The sequence below is a fragment of the Myodes glareolus genome, chromosome 8 (assembly GCF_982192425.1).
Source record: "Myodes glareolus chromosome 8, mMyoGla1.1, whole genome shotgun sequence".
Lineage (NCBI taxonomy): Eukaryota > Metazoa > Chordata > Mammalia > Rodentia > Cricetidae > Myodes > Myodes glareolus.
Window position 1 is genome coordinate 17,014,086 of NC_142033.1, and position 16,137 is coordinate 17,030,222.

The window sequence follows — 16,137 nt, forward strand, 5'->3', positions numbered from 1 at the left end:
CCACTTGAGCCTTTTCTTCATCCTCTAGAAATTACTGTCTTTTAAGTAAAAAGTCTTAAGTGTCTGCTTTCATGTGATTGAGTGTAATACTCTAGGCTGCTTTAATGTCTTAGGAGTTAGCTGTCAGTCACTGATCCTGTTTGTCTGGAATTTGGATTCTAACCTGCCTGATAGGCTTTACAATTATCTTTTGCAAATTGCCACACATATTTTTATGTCTGTTTTGATAGGATATGCAGTATGCCATGATGTGTAACACTGAGTATTCTAACCCATAAACACACCGTGCATCTATTTTTCAGACTCTTCATCTTTCTTTACTAAAGTTAAGCAGTTTTGTAGCATTGTGTGGTTTTGTTGTTTTTTAAATACAGTTTTGTGTGCATGGGTGTTTTGCCTGCAGGTAAGGGTGTGGAATACTTGGTATTATTTACTATGAACACATTTTTGGATTTGGTTTAAGAAACTTTCTAATTTAATGTTTTGTCCATTGTCCATTTCACTTTAGATTTCTGTCTGCTAGGAAAAACTACTTTTTTCCTTAAATTTTTATAAAGATTTACATATTACAGATTCCTTTTATATTTATGTTTTCTTTAAAAAACATTTTTTTTTTTAATGTATGACAGTTTCCTTGTACCCATGGGGGCCAGAAGAGGCCTCGAATCCTCTGGAATTGGAATTATGGATGGTTGTGAGCCACCATGTGGGTTCTTAGAGTTGACACTCAGAGTGCTTGAAATGAGTTTGATTACGATGCCTAGTAATTTTTGAAACTAATTCATACCTCTTATAATAACTTGCTTTTCCTTAAATTTTAAGCAATAAAATCTTACTGGTTTTACGGTGTCAGTTCTGTCGTGTCAGGAAATTTCACATTGTTCTGCAACAGATCTCCAGAACTTTTCCACCTTTCGAAGTCAAAAGTGTACTGTCCATGCATTGAAACACTGCATTGTCCCTGCTCGCCGTTTGTTTCTTAGGTGTTTTCTACTTCTGCAGCTCAAATAAGTGGAATCTTAGAGTGACTCTCATTTCAGTTGAAAAAAAAGTCAGGTTTTTTTTTTTTTGGTGTGTGTGTGTTTTGTGTGTGTGTTTAAGAATGTGACAAGATTTCCTTTTTAAGATTGAATAATATCCTGTTGTATTTATGTATCACATTTTGTTTATCAGCTGGTGGGCATTTGTGTTGCTTTTATCTCTTGATGTTTTGTCTTTTTTACATTTAATTTCACATTTATGTAGGCTCATGGAGGGAGACTCAATTTTATATTTCCAAGTAGTTAATGAATTGACTTAGGTATTACACGTGCTAACCCTTTCCATTGTTTGAAGTATTATCTTTCATGTTTGCACAGTAGAATGAAGCATCAAATTGTATTTCCTCAGTGTGTTCATCTTTATATGTGCCCGATTTGTATATGCCAGAGACCCCACAAACAAAATATTTAGGTATCGTAAAAAACTGAGTATGATGTGCCTATAATCCCAATGCCGAGGATGTGGAGACTGGAGGGAGGGTCCCAAGTTAGCTGAGTTCCAGGGTACATGAGAGAACTTAGCTCAAAAAATAAGGAGAAGCAATTGAGAGATATGGGTCAAGTTTACCTCTGTCCTGCATATTCATGCACATACAGACCAATGTGCACATGTACATATGAACATGTCTATACACAGGAAAGTTAGTTTACTTATACAAATCAGTTTCACATGTTGTTCTTTGATTAATAGGTAACATCTATGAGCAGCTTATGGTTGACAAACTAATTTTATGTATTTTTCATGTAATCCAGGTGTTTGTTTGCTAGGTTTGTTGGTTCACTCTAAAGGGAATTGAACTCAGGACCTAGTGCATGTTCAGTACTCTTCCACTGGGTTAAATACTCATGTTTTCTTTGTTGTTGTTGTTTTGATTTGTTTATTTGTTAGGGGACAGGGTCTTCATATTAGCCCAGACTGGCTTCATTGTCACAATTCTCCCGCCTCAGCTTCCAGAATTGATTGCAGGCAAATACTACCATGTCTTGTTTGTTGCAATTTTTCTTCTTCCTGTGCAGGCCTCACTTCTTTCCTCCTTCCCTCGATAGATAGGTAGGTAGGTAGGTGGGTAGGTGAGTAGGTGGGTAAGTAGGTAGGTAGGTAAGTAGGTGGGTAAGTAGGTAAGTAGGTAGGTAGGTAGGTGGGTAGGTGGGTAGAGCTTTTATTAAGAAGAGCAACAGCCACTTGTAGTGTTTGTTTACATGGTCATTTAGATCAGTAGTTCTCAACCTTCCAAATGCTGCAGTCTTTTAATACAGTTTATCATGTTGTTGTAACCCCAACCATAAAATTATTTCATTACTACTTCATAACTGTAATTTTGCTCCCTTTATGAATATGCTCACACCCACAGGTTGAGAACTGCTGATCTAGATTTTCTTTGGACCTACCGTACTCAACCTACTCTATTCCATATGCTAGTGCATATTAGACAGGCTGAATATTTTAGTTCTTTTCAACTCTCATTCTGCTCTCTTTTGGTTTGTTTTGCAATCTTTTTATTTTAAAGTATTTCAGGTTTTTTTTCTACTCAAGTTAGATATTGATTCTAAAGCCAATGTGCATGAGCAAGCACTCTTAGCCCTGAACTAAGATGTGTTTCGTTCACTTGAGGGAATAAGATAATATCCTTCAAAGAAAATCTTTCAGAAGTTTCTACCAATAACTACCATGAAATTGCTGGCAGTATTCAGTTTTATGATGTTGTAACCTTAAAGGGACATTATGTTAACTTCTTTTGCTAAATTACATAGTAAATGTTGACTAAAAGTTTAAACAGTAGAGCAAGATAGAGAATAATTGAAAATCTTATATCTCGAGTGTGTTTTTAAGCTTAATTTTTTGCTTTTTTCTGTATATTTTCTTACAGATGTATAAATGCATATTTATGGAATCAAAGTTTGGTTTGCATAAGTGAGAATGTTTTTAAAAAAATTCCCTGAAACACCTTTCTTCTTAATTGCGATCATAGAGTCTCCACATCTAAAACGCTGTGTGTGTGTGTGTGTGTGTGTGTGTGTGTGTGTGTGTGTGTGTGTGTGAACTCATTGTTAGATGTGGAGTATTCCCTTGTTTTCCAGTTTGGAAATTTTGTCCTTTTATGTTTTGCCTTTTGGATCATTTCTGTGATTGTATATGTGTTATAGCATTATGGTGCAATCTAACGTTAGTGGTGAAAGTGCTACACCAGGCACATGGGTCTTTTATTAAAACATTGTGTGTGTGTGTGTGTGTGTAAAGAGGCCAGGACTTTCTGGTGGAATCTGTTTTTTCTTTCTTTATGTGGGTTCCCAGGATCAGTCTTGCATGGATAAGCCCCTTTACCTCTACTCAGCATCTGTTGGCCCGTTGGGTCTATTTTTTTTTAACTGTCATTTTATTATTCATGTCAACCCAAAATTTTGAAGTGGTACTATCTCTTTGTTAGATGTTGATCTGCTAGACTGAAAACCAGAATACAAGCCCTGTTCTAGTCATATATATTAATCTAGCCATCTATATGAATTTGGGGAGAATTCTATTGACTGCTTCATCCACAAGTATCTTGTCTCTGCATATTTAGTAATTATAAGTGACCCAAATTACATTTTAGTTAGTGCTTAATAAGTGCTTGACACAGTTTTTCTTGCTTTATGTATATTCCATAATGGTAGGTTTTATCACTCCATTTTATAGTTGAAAAAAGTGCAAGTCACTTCCTTAAGGTTCCAGTAAATGGTGGAATCAGACCATTTTTTAAAGTCTGCTTCCCCTTAATGCCTTTGCTCTACTGCCTCCTTGCTATCCTTTTATGGCCTTTCTAGTAATTGTCCCCCAAAATGGATTTTGAATAAATTGTATAGTTAGTCTAGCAAATTATTTTGTTTCCCATTTGAGTCTTCTTTCAGATATTTAAGAATTTTTTTTTTTAGTCTACTTTAGGTGTAAGAGTTACTCCTTACCCTCAAAAGACTTTGAGGGTCTTGTTAATTTTGTTATGTTCTATGTCATCCTGTTAGTTCCCTAACCTCCATCTTAAGAATATTCATGTGATTGATCTTGAGGTTGAATTTCTAGATTGTGAAGGTGATCAACTGATCAATCTCTTCACTATTGCTAAACATCATATAAAAATACATACCCTATGGCTAACCTGGCATTATAAGTTGTCAAATGTGGATTGGGAAGAATGTCCATGCTGCCTGGTAAGTATGGCATGTAAACTGAGGCTTTCAGAGCCTTAAACTAAAGGAACATTGTTCAACTTTATTTTAGTAGGGACTGTGTGTCAGATTGTATATGAAATATTTGTATTGTTAGACTCTTAGAGAATCTTGTGAAAATAATTATTAAGATATTTGATATTTAAAAACTTTTTTAGTACATTTATTTGTGTTTGACATGGCATATAGGTAGAGGTTAGGGACAACTTGGAGGCGCCACTACCCTCCTTTCACCTTGTGGGTTCTGGGGATTGAACTTGGTTTATCAGGCTTGGTACTTTAGCCACTGAGTCACATTGATTGCCAGCCTTTGACTTAATTTATTTATTTATTTTCAAATTTAGGAGCAACTCTTTCTTATTTCTCTTTCCAATTTTGTTTAAAACTTTAAAATAATTCATAATACTTTAACTTCCTGTGGTTAATAAATTAACAAACTATATTCTTATGAGTTCTTTGCTATAGGCTTAGCAAGTAAGGCTAGGGTTTTGGATAAAATGGCCAAATATCAAAACAAAGATATAAACCTGATACTTTTCTTTAAAATTGCATGTGTGTAAGTACGTATGTATGTATGTATGTATTTTGTATGCCTAGCTAACTCATTGCTAGGGTTTGTATTAAGTAAACCATCTTGCTGGCCTTGCTCGTGCTGTTTTCTTAGCCTCAGACCCTTTAACACATAGTCCTCTCTTACTATGTGTCTGCGTCCACTGACTGCTTTACAGTTCAGGACTCCCTTAGTGATACGCCATAAGTTGTGAGTGTGCCTTGCTGTCTGAAAGTTAACCTTAGACTGGCTCTCTTGTATTTTATACCAAGACCTAAATGCAGACTTGGTGTGGCAGTGCTTTTATCTTACACATGAGAACGCTAGTTTTTAATTCCATGGAGCCCAGAAGAAAATCTTACTTAAGAAAACTAGCAACGTTAAGATTTGTTTGTCTTAATGAAATGAAGGTCTCCCTGACCTCAATAACATAACAGAAGTTTTTAAAAAATATTTTATTTTATATGTATATGACTGTTTTGCTTGCATATATGGCTATGTACTATTTTTGTGCCTGGTGCCTGTGGAGGTCAGGAAAGAACATCAGATCCCTTGAGAACTGGACTTGTAAAAGACCAGAGCACTTACCTACTGAACCCCTCACAGAAATTTTTATGAAGACTTTAATCAAAGGATAGTAAAAAAAAAAAAAAGCAGTCATATTCTACTATCTTTAAAACCCAGACGTGTTAGTAGTTTACAAATATTGTGTAATATTGAAGTTTCATTTAATTTTGAAAGAGCCTGTTTTTGCATTTCTTTTCCTAGCATTATTTCTCCTGGAAAGGATATGATGTGAAATCATGTTATTTTAGAATCCTTCTTTAGTATATCCTGTTTGGGACAAGTTTCTTAGTCTCAAGTTTTTTTTCATAGTTGGTCTAATGAACGTTTTAGCAAAGTTTCTCTAAATCAGGGTTTTTGACTTTTCAGCTCAAGACCTGTTTTCCCTTGAAGAGTTTTCCTATTGTGTGGGTTTATAAAATAGGTATACAAATGACATTTACTGATTCCTTTGGTATACATATAATTTTATCATTTATTAAAGATGAAGGCTATTATTTAATAATAAGTAAGCATATCCACCTTACTAGTAAGTAATAATACAGTATTATAAGTAATAATAATAACATTATTAGTAGGTTGGATATGCTTATTTTTACAAACGGGATTGAATCTTGGCTGAATATTTGATATTGCATCACACATCATTTTCCTTATTTTATAGAATTCACTGGTGCATTGATTTTTATAGTCATCAGAGCTGGGAAAACTGCTTTGCATAAATGAAGAGCACAGAATGGCAAAAAAAATGTCTAGGGCCACCTCAGAAATCTTTGAAAGTTCTGCTCTAATTCAGAGTCAGAATATTTATTTTATTTTTTTTGATGACACCTGTGGGCAAATTATACAGCAATTTTAAAGATCAAATATTATAATGCAGTATTACCTAAAAGACACTAATTCAGTACATGCTAAAGAATGATGTTAGGAAAATGTCTTTGTTGTCCATATTTATGTATGTTTTTATGAGTTCAGAAAACTTTGTAAGTATAGTAAAAACACTTTAATTCAAAACATATACAGTAGTCCTTAGGCGTTTGATCATTATTGGTGTAGTGGTTTTATGTTGTATTCAGAACCAAGGGCTGCAGTGAAGTTGTGTCAGGAAACATGGTTGAAAGCTGCCATTATAATATAATGAATTAATTTTGTATTTGTTTTTAAATCTTTGTTGTTGTGCATTTATAACTTTGTTCTTTTGAGACAGCTTATCCTATAACATTGGCTGACTTGGAAGTGGCTTTCTGTACACCTGGCTGGCCTCAAACTTAACAAAGCTCTACTGAACTGCCTGCCAAGAGGTTATGTTAAAGTATTCTAGCAGTAGACCTATTCTTCTCTTTTCTTTTTTCTTTTCTTTTCTTTTTTTTCTTTCTTCCTTTCTTCTCTCTCTCTCTCTTTCTCTCTCTTTCTCTCTCTTTCTTTCTTTCTTTCTTTCTGTTTTTCAGCTGCTTGGTTTTTTTTTTTTAAAGTCAATTCAATTATATGACCTGTAGAATTGTGACCCACAGACAAAGAAGCTGGCTTTATGAAGAATGAAAATACTTTTGTGTAGTTGATTTAGTACGTAGTGTCACATGTTACTCGCTAACTCATTTTTACCTTAATCCATTAAATGAAATTCCGGAATGAAGTTGGAATTGTCCTTTTTCAGTTAGAAACAATTTTCTTCAACTTTTTTAGGTTGTGGTCAAATTTCCATTTGGAGGGGGCTAAACCTTTGAGATTCTATAGTTGATTAGAATGCTTTATTTATTTGTGTAAGATATATGAGTGCGCACCTGTCACGGTATAGGTGTTAATGTCAGAGGACAACTTTGAGAAGTTAATTCTCCTCTGTTACATGAGTTTCAGGGATAGAACCCCAGTCATGAGTCTTGCCCAGCAAACCAACCTACCAGAGCCAATGAGTAAATTCTAATTTACTTTTATTTAATGTTTTAAGACTTATTTTATATAGTTGTTAGTGTGCATGTGGCTGTGTATGTATATCTGTGCATGTATATATACCTGCAGTTGCCCATGGAGACCAGAAGAAGGATATCAGATCCCCTGGAGCTATAGTTAACAGACATTTGTCACCTACCCAGTGTGGGTGTTGAGATCTGAACTAGTTATCATCAAACGTCCCTCATCAGTCAGGAGAAAAAAAAACTTGTAAGAATTAATTTTTATATATGCTATTTTGTCTTTTGATAGGTGAAGAGTTACATGGAAAACTGAGTTATGATTAATAAAGTGCACAGCTATTACCCCATATGCTTAGCCACCTGTGAAGCTTTAGCTCCATTTTATTGATATTAATGGAAATTTTCCTTGAAATGAATGGACTTACATAGATGAATTCTTTTAACTTCCTTTAACACAATGTTCAATTAATGATGTTTGTCTTGGTCACTTTTCTATTGCTGTGAAGAGACACCGTGACCAAGGCAACTCTTACAGAAGAAAGCATTAATTGTGGGCTTGCTCACAGTTTCAGAGGTTTAGCGCATCATCATGGCAGGGATCATTGTAGCATGCATGGTGCTGGAATTGTAGCTGAGAGCTACATCCTGATCAAGAGCACTGGCTGCTTTTCCTGAAGATTTGGGTTTCATTTTCAGCATCCACATAGCAGCTCATAACCACCTATGCTCCAGACTCAAGGAATCTGATGACCTCTCCTGGCCTTCTTGAGCGCAGGCATGCACGTGATATATAGACATACATGTACAAACACTCAACATACATAAAACAAAAAGCAGAGGCAGGTGGATCTCTGTGAGTGAGTTCGAGGCCAGCCTTGTCTGTAAGAGCTTGTTCCAGGACAAGCTCCAAAGCTACAGAGAAACCCTGTCTCAGGAAAAAAAAATCACTCTCTTAGAAATAGAGGCCAGGTGTCCAGTAGTACTGGGAAGTTGCACATTAATGGAGATGTAGAACACTAAAGCAATTTTTTCTTTATGTGACAACTCTGTAGTGATCCTCTGTCTAGTGTCACAGTTTGACTACTAGAAGAAAAGGGGGATAGTGTCCCATTTTGTAGTTTGTAGCCTAGCCCTATGTAATGAACTTCTTAATACATTGAATTATGAGTTTTGAAAGGATACTCTTGGTAACTGAAATAATTACTTGCAGGTCAACCATTCAAAGTTTGTTAAGGTAGATTAAACTAGAATTAGCAGAATAGTAACATATCTTGACACCACACTAATTGAACATTGAGAGACCCCAGGCCATCCAGGAGTCAGAAAAAGAGAGCTAGTGACAGCAGTAGGATTCCTTGAACATCTGGGTAGTCTTTACATCCCAGTGTATCACACTTCTGACTTTAAGATTTCTTTTTGTGATTTAAGTGTCTATTCCCAGGTCATCTCCACCTTATCTATGTGTGTGTATATCTGATTTCTTTTTGTCAGCTCTTGCTTTGGAGCAGGAGATTGTTACTATGATGCTAGCTAGAATAAAATTAATAGTCAGTAGATTTAGCTTATTTAAAAATACAACTAAAGCCTAGAGGGATAACTCATCCGTTAAAGGCTAGGCTCACAACCAAATTTTAAAAATAAAACTAAATAAGTAATTTTTGTTGTGCTGCTTGTTTTTTTAATCTTGTACAGTACTCATAAATAGGAAAGGTGGATGTGACTTAAAAATATTACTTTGTCAGTTTTATATACATAGATCCTGTTGCATGAATACTAGAAAAACAATGGATTCATATTGTGACCAACCTATCATGGGGAGAGGTAACAGATAAGTGTCAGCAGTCATAGCTATTACTTCAGATGTGCTTGAGGCACCAGCTGCCTCTTTACTTGGCTTGGATAAGGACGCTTAAATCACATTTCGTATACAGCACACTTCTAATTTGAAATATTTTCTTTTTAAATGTAGTGATTCTCTTCTGTGTTGTTCTGAGTTGAATTTTCTTTTATTTATTAATTGAATTTGAGAAGAATAGAAAGGGACTATAGTGAGAAAAAAAATGGTGAGGAGTTTAGACAGATGGTAAACTTGGCCAGAAACCTTTATGGAGTTCATGTAGACTTTGAATTTGTATAGTAGACTTTTGTTTTTAAACCATTCTGTGTCCAGGGTGTAGTATAGACCCTCCCACCTGCTAAGTCCTCAGTAAATGCATAATGAATGACAGACTGTTAGCGGTGAGCTTTAAAAAGAAAGTCACAAGGTTTTAGGCCAGCCAGGCTACATTTATCCTTTGAAAATAGATAATGTAACTGGGTATGGTGATGGATCTTATACTGAAGAGTGTTAATTATAGTGTTGCAAACTGTTACGTGCAGTATAAATGCCTATCCGTAGTGGACTGATGAAATATTACAGTAATGTTTTTACTGGAAATTAGAGCAATTGTCAAAAATTAGATTTTGCCTGTGCTAGTTGGAGCATATGCTGTAGAGCACTTCATTTAAACAGTGAGGGTGCTCAGCATACAGTTCCCACACCGTCCAGTGCACTCCGGCTCTTTCTGTAGGCATAGAACCCCTGAGAAGCTTCCTGTATATGTTCTGAAAGGCTACGAACGCTTCATTAGGAAATTGAAAGTGACTTTATGTTAACCTGAACAACTGAACTGTAGAAGAAAGATCTGAAAATTCTGTTGATGTCCTTCAAGATTTGAACTCCATTATATGTATTTTTTTCTTAACCCAGAACTAGAAAAAAATAAAACAGCTAACTGATTCAGCAAGTGATGATTCTTGTCTTTCCATGTACAAAACTGATGTTTCTCAGTTTCTTTTGGATCAAACTTTTCTCTTTGTCCCTACCTCCTGCCTACTTAACTCATCTCTAGATTACTTAGACATAATGCTGTGTGTGTGTGTGTGTGTGTGTGTGTGTGTGTGTGTGTGTGTATGCTTTGTAAATAGTTGTACAGGTCCCGTTTTTGTTTTCATTTTTGCAGCGGCTAGAATCCATCAGTACAGAACCCGTGGAAACAGGGACAACTGTGCATTGCATGCTTCCACGTGTGTAAAAATAGTGTCTTCTACTAAGGTGTGCATGGAAAATGTAGGCTGTTACATTCATTGGTTGTTCCTCTTCAGGATGACAAGAGGTTTGCTTTTCTGTTTTTAATTATATCTATTTTTTGTGGTGCTGATTATAAAACTCAGGATATTCCTTATGTATGGTCAGTGCTCTACCACTGAGCTGCATCCACAGTCCTGTGTGTGTATTGTTTCTCATGTATATCTCTTACTTTTTAGGTAAAGGATGTAGTTAGTAAAAAGAGAAAATAAACTTAGTGGTAAAGAAGAGAATATTACTGTGATAAACTAGAAATACATATAGAATCTTCAGTCATTTTATGGCATAATTAGGTTAGGAGAGATTTGAGGTAAAACATAGATATTTACTGAGGTTTTATAGTGAGCTTTCAAAATTCGTGCTATATTTTAGAACAATTTAAGTCTTTAAGATTTTTCATTTATGCTTGGCTAGACTAGTGTGCAATTGAGGGTCTTTTTTGTTGTTGTTTGTTTGCTTTTTTCTTCTAAACTACCTTATACTACAGGGGAAGACCCCCACATAATGTAAATAAATACATTTTGAAAATGAATGTTTTCTTAGTATGTTTTTCTGTGGGTGGCATCTTCACATTGTCCTTTTGTTTGAAAAATGTGAGTTTTGAATTTTCACCAGGTTTGATTGTGACCACCAAAAATAAACAAGATTTAGGGAAATATCAATGCAAAATAGTGTTCTAGCTTGATAATACATTGCCTATAGTTTCTGTCTTAGCTGCTTTTTTCTTGTTTAAGGAGAACAGTTCTGGCCTTTGATGCTTAGTAAACTTCTGGCTATTTTTTTTTTTAATGTAAAACTTCACTGGACATTGAATCTTACTTCAGTAAATATTTTAAAAAATTGTCCTGTAAATTATTTTTATGTATTAGTTTATATGTGTCTCTTAGCATGTTAATTACTTATACTTTAATATCATTACCTTTAGAGAAAAGTGGCTTCAGAAAAAAATGATCTCATTGAAATCAGTTTTGGACAACTGACAAAGGATTTTTTTCTCTATAAAATAAAGTTTAGTTGATGGTGATTCACTTTTATATATGTGTGTGTGTGTGTATATATGTATGTATGTATCTCTTTTCATAGTATTTTGCTTTAACATCAAGCCATTGTATTAGCAAGGTGGCTTAGAAAGGAAAGTTAATGGGAAAATCACTATTTTGATGTATAGCAAAATGTTCCCAAACAGTTAAAATGTGTATTCCATTCATACTGACAGTTCTGTGCAGTTGATTCTCTCCTAACCTCTTCCAGGGTTAGGCTTGTGCCCCAAGCCCTTTACCCACTGAGCTATCTTGCTAGCCCCAAAGTCAGTATTTGGTTTGAGTTTTGGGGACCTATCTTTTTCTGATAAATTTGAGAAGCTTTTTCTTGGCTTATGAGAAGAAAGAGTGAATGCCCTAACCTGTGAGTTCTTGAAGTCATACCCGTCTTTGCTTATTTATCTTGAAGTTCTGAGGGAAAGTTTGTTCTCTCAGCCTAGACATGAAGTATATTTGAAGCTTAAAGCTAGTTGACCTTGAAGGTAGGAGATAAAATTGAGTTTGCTGGTTTCATTTTGTTTTAGGTGTCATCGGGAAGATTTGGAGATGCTGTCAAGTAAACATTACCATACCTAAATGCAGACACTAAGTGTGGGCTAAAGGCAGCAGCATTTATGATATTATATTACTTGGTTGCAATTAACTTCGTTGAGTCCCACAGTTCTAGATTGCACGTGGCTTTGGCTTTGTTACGTAACTCTGCCCGATCAGAGACATTATTTCTTTGTCCATGAAATGTAAATAATATTGCCTGGAGAAAGACTGTAGTAGATGATTCTGACAATAAAATCCAGAGCAAGCTGTCTAGATTCACCAGTTTTAGTCTCTCAGCAAAATTAATTTAGCTGGGGATAACTGGACAAGCAGCTTTATCCTACTCTGATTTCTACAACTTTCAAGTAGATATCATATAACATCCTTTTTAAGACTGAAAATTATTAGTTAATATACACAGAAACATTTCAATGACATATAGTAAACCCACTAAGCTATTTAAGTTGCTGTCACGTAGCTGGGTTATTATGAGGGCTAAAGAACATTTTTTTTTAAACATAGAACAAAACCATACGTTGCCTGCCACAACAAAGGTATTTCTAACTACAGTATATACTTTTTCTCACTTCATCTCATGAGCTTGTTAGGAAGAAACCTCATCTTGGTTATTCCTAAAATACGTTCTGATATGCAAATGTCTTACAGTGTTCATTTTAATGGAAAAACTACACTATTGTAGTTAATGGATGAAGTTAAAGGCATTACCGGGAAATGAATATACTGTGGTATATATAATAGATGTTCATTTGATACTTAGAAGGGGCTTTACAAACAATTGAGTATAGGAAAGCAGTTTACTATATTAAAATTCTGCATTAAGATAATTCTTACACTCTTAGGCAGCTGCAGTAGTTAGGTATATTATATAATCCATTTGCTTGATGTTCCAAATTTCTAACTTGACGTTATCATGCCTCCTCTCCTGCATCTTTAATACAGCAATTAATCTCATTGTAAGACTTTACTTAGCATAAATTGCTGTGTAACCCAGTTGAATCTTTTTTGTTCGTTCAGAAAACTAACATGTCAAGTAGCTTTAAAAAATACATACACATATATGTATTCTTTAAGGAAAAATTGGGATTTTATATTTTTAAAATTTGTAATGATAAAATAAGATTTTACCTATGGAGATTACTTGGCAGAAGTTTGCTTTGAAATAGAGCCTCTGTGTCTTTAAAGAGTGCGCAGTGAGTCACCCCTGCTCTTTTGGTAGATGCCTGGCTGGTGAGCAGCTAAGCTGCTTTAGGCTTGTAATAGAACATTCCATTTCCTGTTCCCTTGCTGACACAGAGGAGTGTTCCTGCTGGCAATGATCTAATCATAGTGCAGTAAGAAACATGGCAGTTTGATAAAACATGGTGGAGACAGCGGCTGAAATGGAAGCATATGTGCTAGAAGACATTCTTGAGGTAGGGTTAGGTCTGTAAATGAAAGTTGAAATTTGAACAAAGAAATCTTATCTGCTAGAATTATTTTACAGATGAATAGATTAGAGGAGAGAACGGAGAGGCAGAGCATAAAAGCAAGACACGGACAGACCTTGTTTCCTGTGAGATTGTGTTCGTCTGGTTCACATGATTGTTAAACTCTAGTATTATTTTGTTTGAACCTTATGTGTTATAAATTGTAGATATATTTGATAGGAAAAAAGGGAGATAGGCTTTGGACCTGATTAAAAGCCTTGTGCTGGTGATGACCTTTAGATTAACTCATTAGAAGGTGGGGTCTGCAAAGCAGCTTGAAGTAGGTTTAGTATCATCTGTCTGAGAATTCATTTACATATCTAAGCCCAGAGCTGTGCTTGCAATTAATTGTAAAAACTGCTGCTTCTTTTAGCGTGAGAATCTAATTGCTTGATTTAGTGGTACACTCTGATCCTGGATTTTTTTCATATGACTTTATTGTAAAGTAAATTAGGGATTTAATTTAAAAAACCTTGAAATTTGAGTTCTGATGCTAAAGCACTATCGATAAAAACCTTATGATTTAAATCATGAGTATTTTAAATTACACTTTTTTTCTGATTTTTATCAGTTTTAAATGACACCATTTGAATAGAAAGCATTTCAAGAAAATAGGTGTCAAAGTGAAACTGTGATTGATTATGGCCTTGGTTGTAGCATACTACCAAAAATTTGTATTTACTTAAATCTCATTGCTTTCTCTGTGAGGATGCAGGGCTTTTTTATTGTGGTGGTTACCGTTTTGTTTTCCTTTTCGTCTTTAAGAAAAGGACTAAAAAGCCTGGCTATTCGGGTGTAGAGGCTTTATGGTAGTGTGAGGATAATTGTTACCATTTCACTGTCTTCAAGAGAGATTTTATTGTGGGGAGAGGGCTTGGGAGCTGCAGCAAAGGGAAGCTAGGCGGGGCCAAGGGCGGGGGGAAGCCTATGCGCATTATAAAGTGCTGCATGATCAATGAGCGTTTTCTGGAGTCTTTCAGCCTGTGCCTGGAGCTGACATTGCAGCAAGTCTCAGGGTTCTGCAGAATGAAAACTGATTCCATTGTATTATCTACCTCCTTGCAGACACCTGCCCAACATGCCCCCCTTCCTAAACGTTATTGTGTTAAGTTGAATGGTGTGGTTAATTTCCATCTTTTCTTCCCCCATCCCCCAGCTTAGACACTGTTAGTGAGTTTTTCTTAAAATGCTGTGAAATTATTTATTTGGAAACAGTGATATATACATTCATTAAGAGACTTCTATAATGACAAGCTGTCACATGACTTTGTTGGCAGTACAGTTTAAACAGACCTAATTAGATTCTAAAGCTGTGGTAGTGCTTTTTAATTTGTTCTTTAAAACATTTGCTTGGATTATATACAAGTGTGAATCATGGAATTTTAAACCTATTTTACAGTTTTCTTAGGACATTTAAATATAAGATTATAAAAGGTTTTAGATGTCTTCATTTTCTGATGATAAAACCTCTTTGAGCATGGTTTTATACTCTTAAGTACCGATTCTTTATATCTGTCTTAACAGTTGCTTATTGTTATTTTCATTAAAATCACCAGATTTAGATGGTGTATTGTCTTGATTTACTCATCATTACCAGGTATTAAAGTTACTGCAATTTTGTTTGTCCTAATATTCCACTTATTTTAATTTGTTTTTTATACCTGTTGCACTAAACTTGATTGAGAGTAGTTTTCTGTTTAAAATAATACAATTTAGTTAAGTTGTCAGAATAGATGTGGAAAATTTGCAAGTAGAGTATTATTTTCCAAAAGTGAAAGCAATTGGAATGGTCTGGTGCCAGAGTAAAGGTACAAAGAATCTATTTTCTGACTTTGAAATGCACATTTTCAAAAGTGCTTCGTATTGTAAGTAGACATATCGTATATAATGAACTTTCCAGAAAACTATTCTTTAGTTTGTTAAGTGCTTATGTATTAGAAATGCTGATGGTGGATAATGAAGGGCATCCATTCACAGTGTCCATCCTAGGAAAGGAACTTTATGCTGGCTGAGGTGTGTTGTTAAACATCTACTCCTTTTTTTTTTTTTTGGTTTGTAATTTGACTCCTTGAATCATACATCTTTTAAAGGTTATCTTATTAAATTTTAATAAAAAATAATCATTTTAAAAAAGGAAATAGACTTAACAGTACTGTGATTTATTTTTCATTTTAATTTTTAAAATTTCCTTAACTAGAATCACAAGTATATGTATTTATACACACATACATAAAGTATAGTTGAAGCTTTAATGAAGCTTTAAGTCTTTAAAATCTCAGATGAAATAAATTTCTGATATTTATATTAAAACTAGAAGGTTAATTATATTTTTTTATTTTCTAAAGATTTCTTTATTAGTTATGTATACACACACCAGAAGAGGGCACCAGATTCCATTACAGATGATTGTGAGCCACCATGTGGTTGCTGGGAATTGAACTCAAGACATCTGGAAGAACAGTCAGTGTTCTTAGCCTCTGAGCCATCTCTCTAGCCTCTGATTATAATTTTTATTATTGCTTTTCAGCTGTCCAGTTTATTGAGTGTTAATTTTGTTAACTTAGCACTATTTTTCTTACCAACTAAAGTAGTCAAATGCTTCTGTTCCTTCTGCTACACTTCTGTAAAAGGAATTAATAATACTCAGGAAATTAGAAAATCGCACTTTATAGGAGTAGGGCCTT

At 34.8% G+C, this 16,137-nt stretch overlaps 1 protein-coding gene across 6 annotated transcripts in view; it reads left to right on the top strand.

Moving 5' to 3' along the window:
• Ankrd17 (ankyrin repeat domain 17) overlaps window positions 1-16,137 on the top strand; it is a 136,377-nt gene that overhangs the window by 8,141 nt on the left and 112,099 nt on the right. The window contains exon 1 of one of the 6 annotated variants that reach the window (XM_048425130.3): window positions 13,331-13,399. The exons of the other annotated variants lie outside the window; for them this stretch is intronic. Coding sequence (XP_048281087.1) covers window positions 13,346-13,399 — 54 coding nt within the window. The 5' untranslated portion in view covers window positions 13,331-13,345. Of the gene's footprint in view, window positions 1-13,330; window positions 13,400-16,137 lie in introns of those variants that run through there. 6 annotated transcript variants of the gene reach the window in all.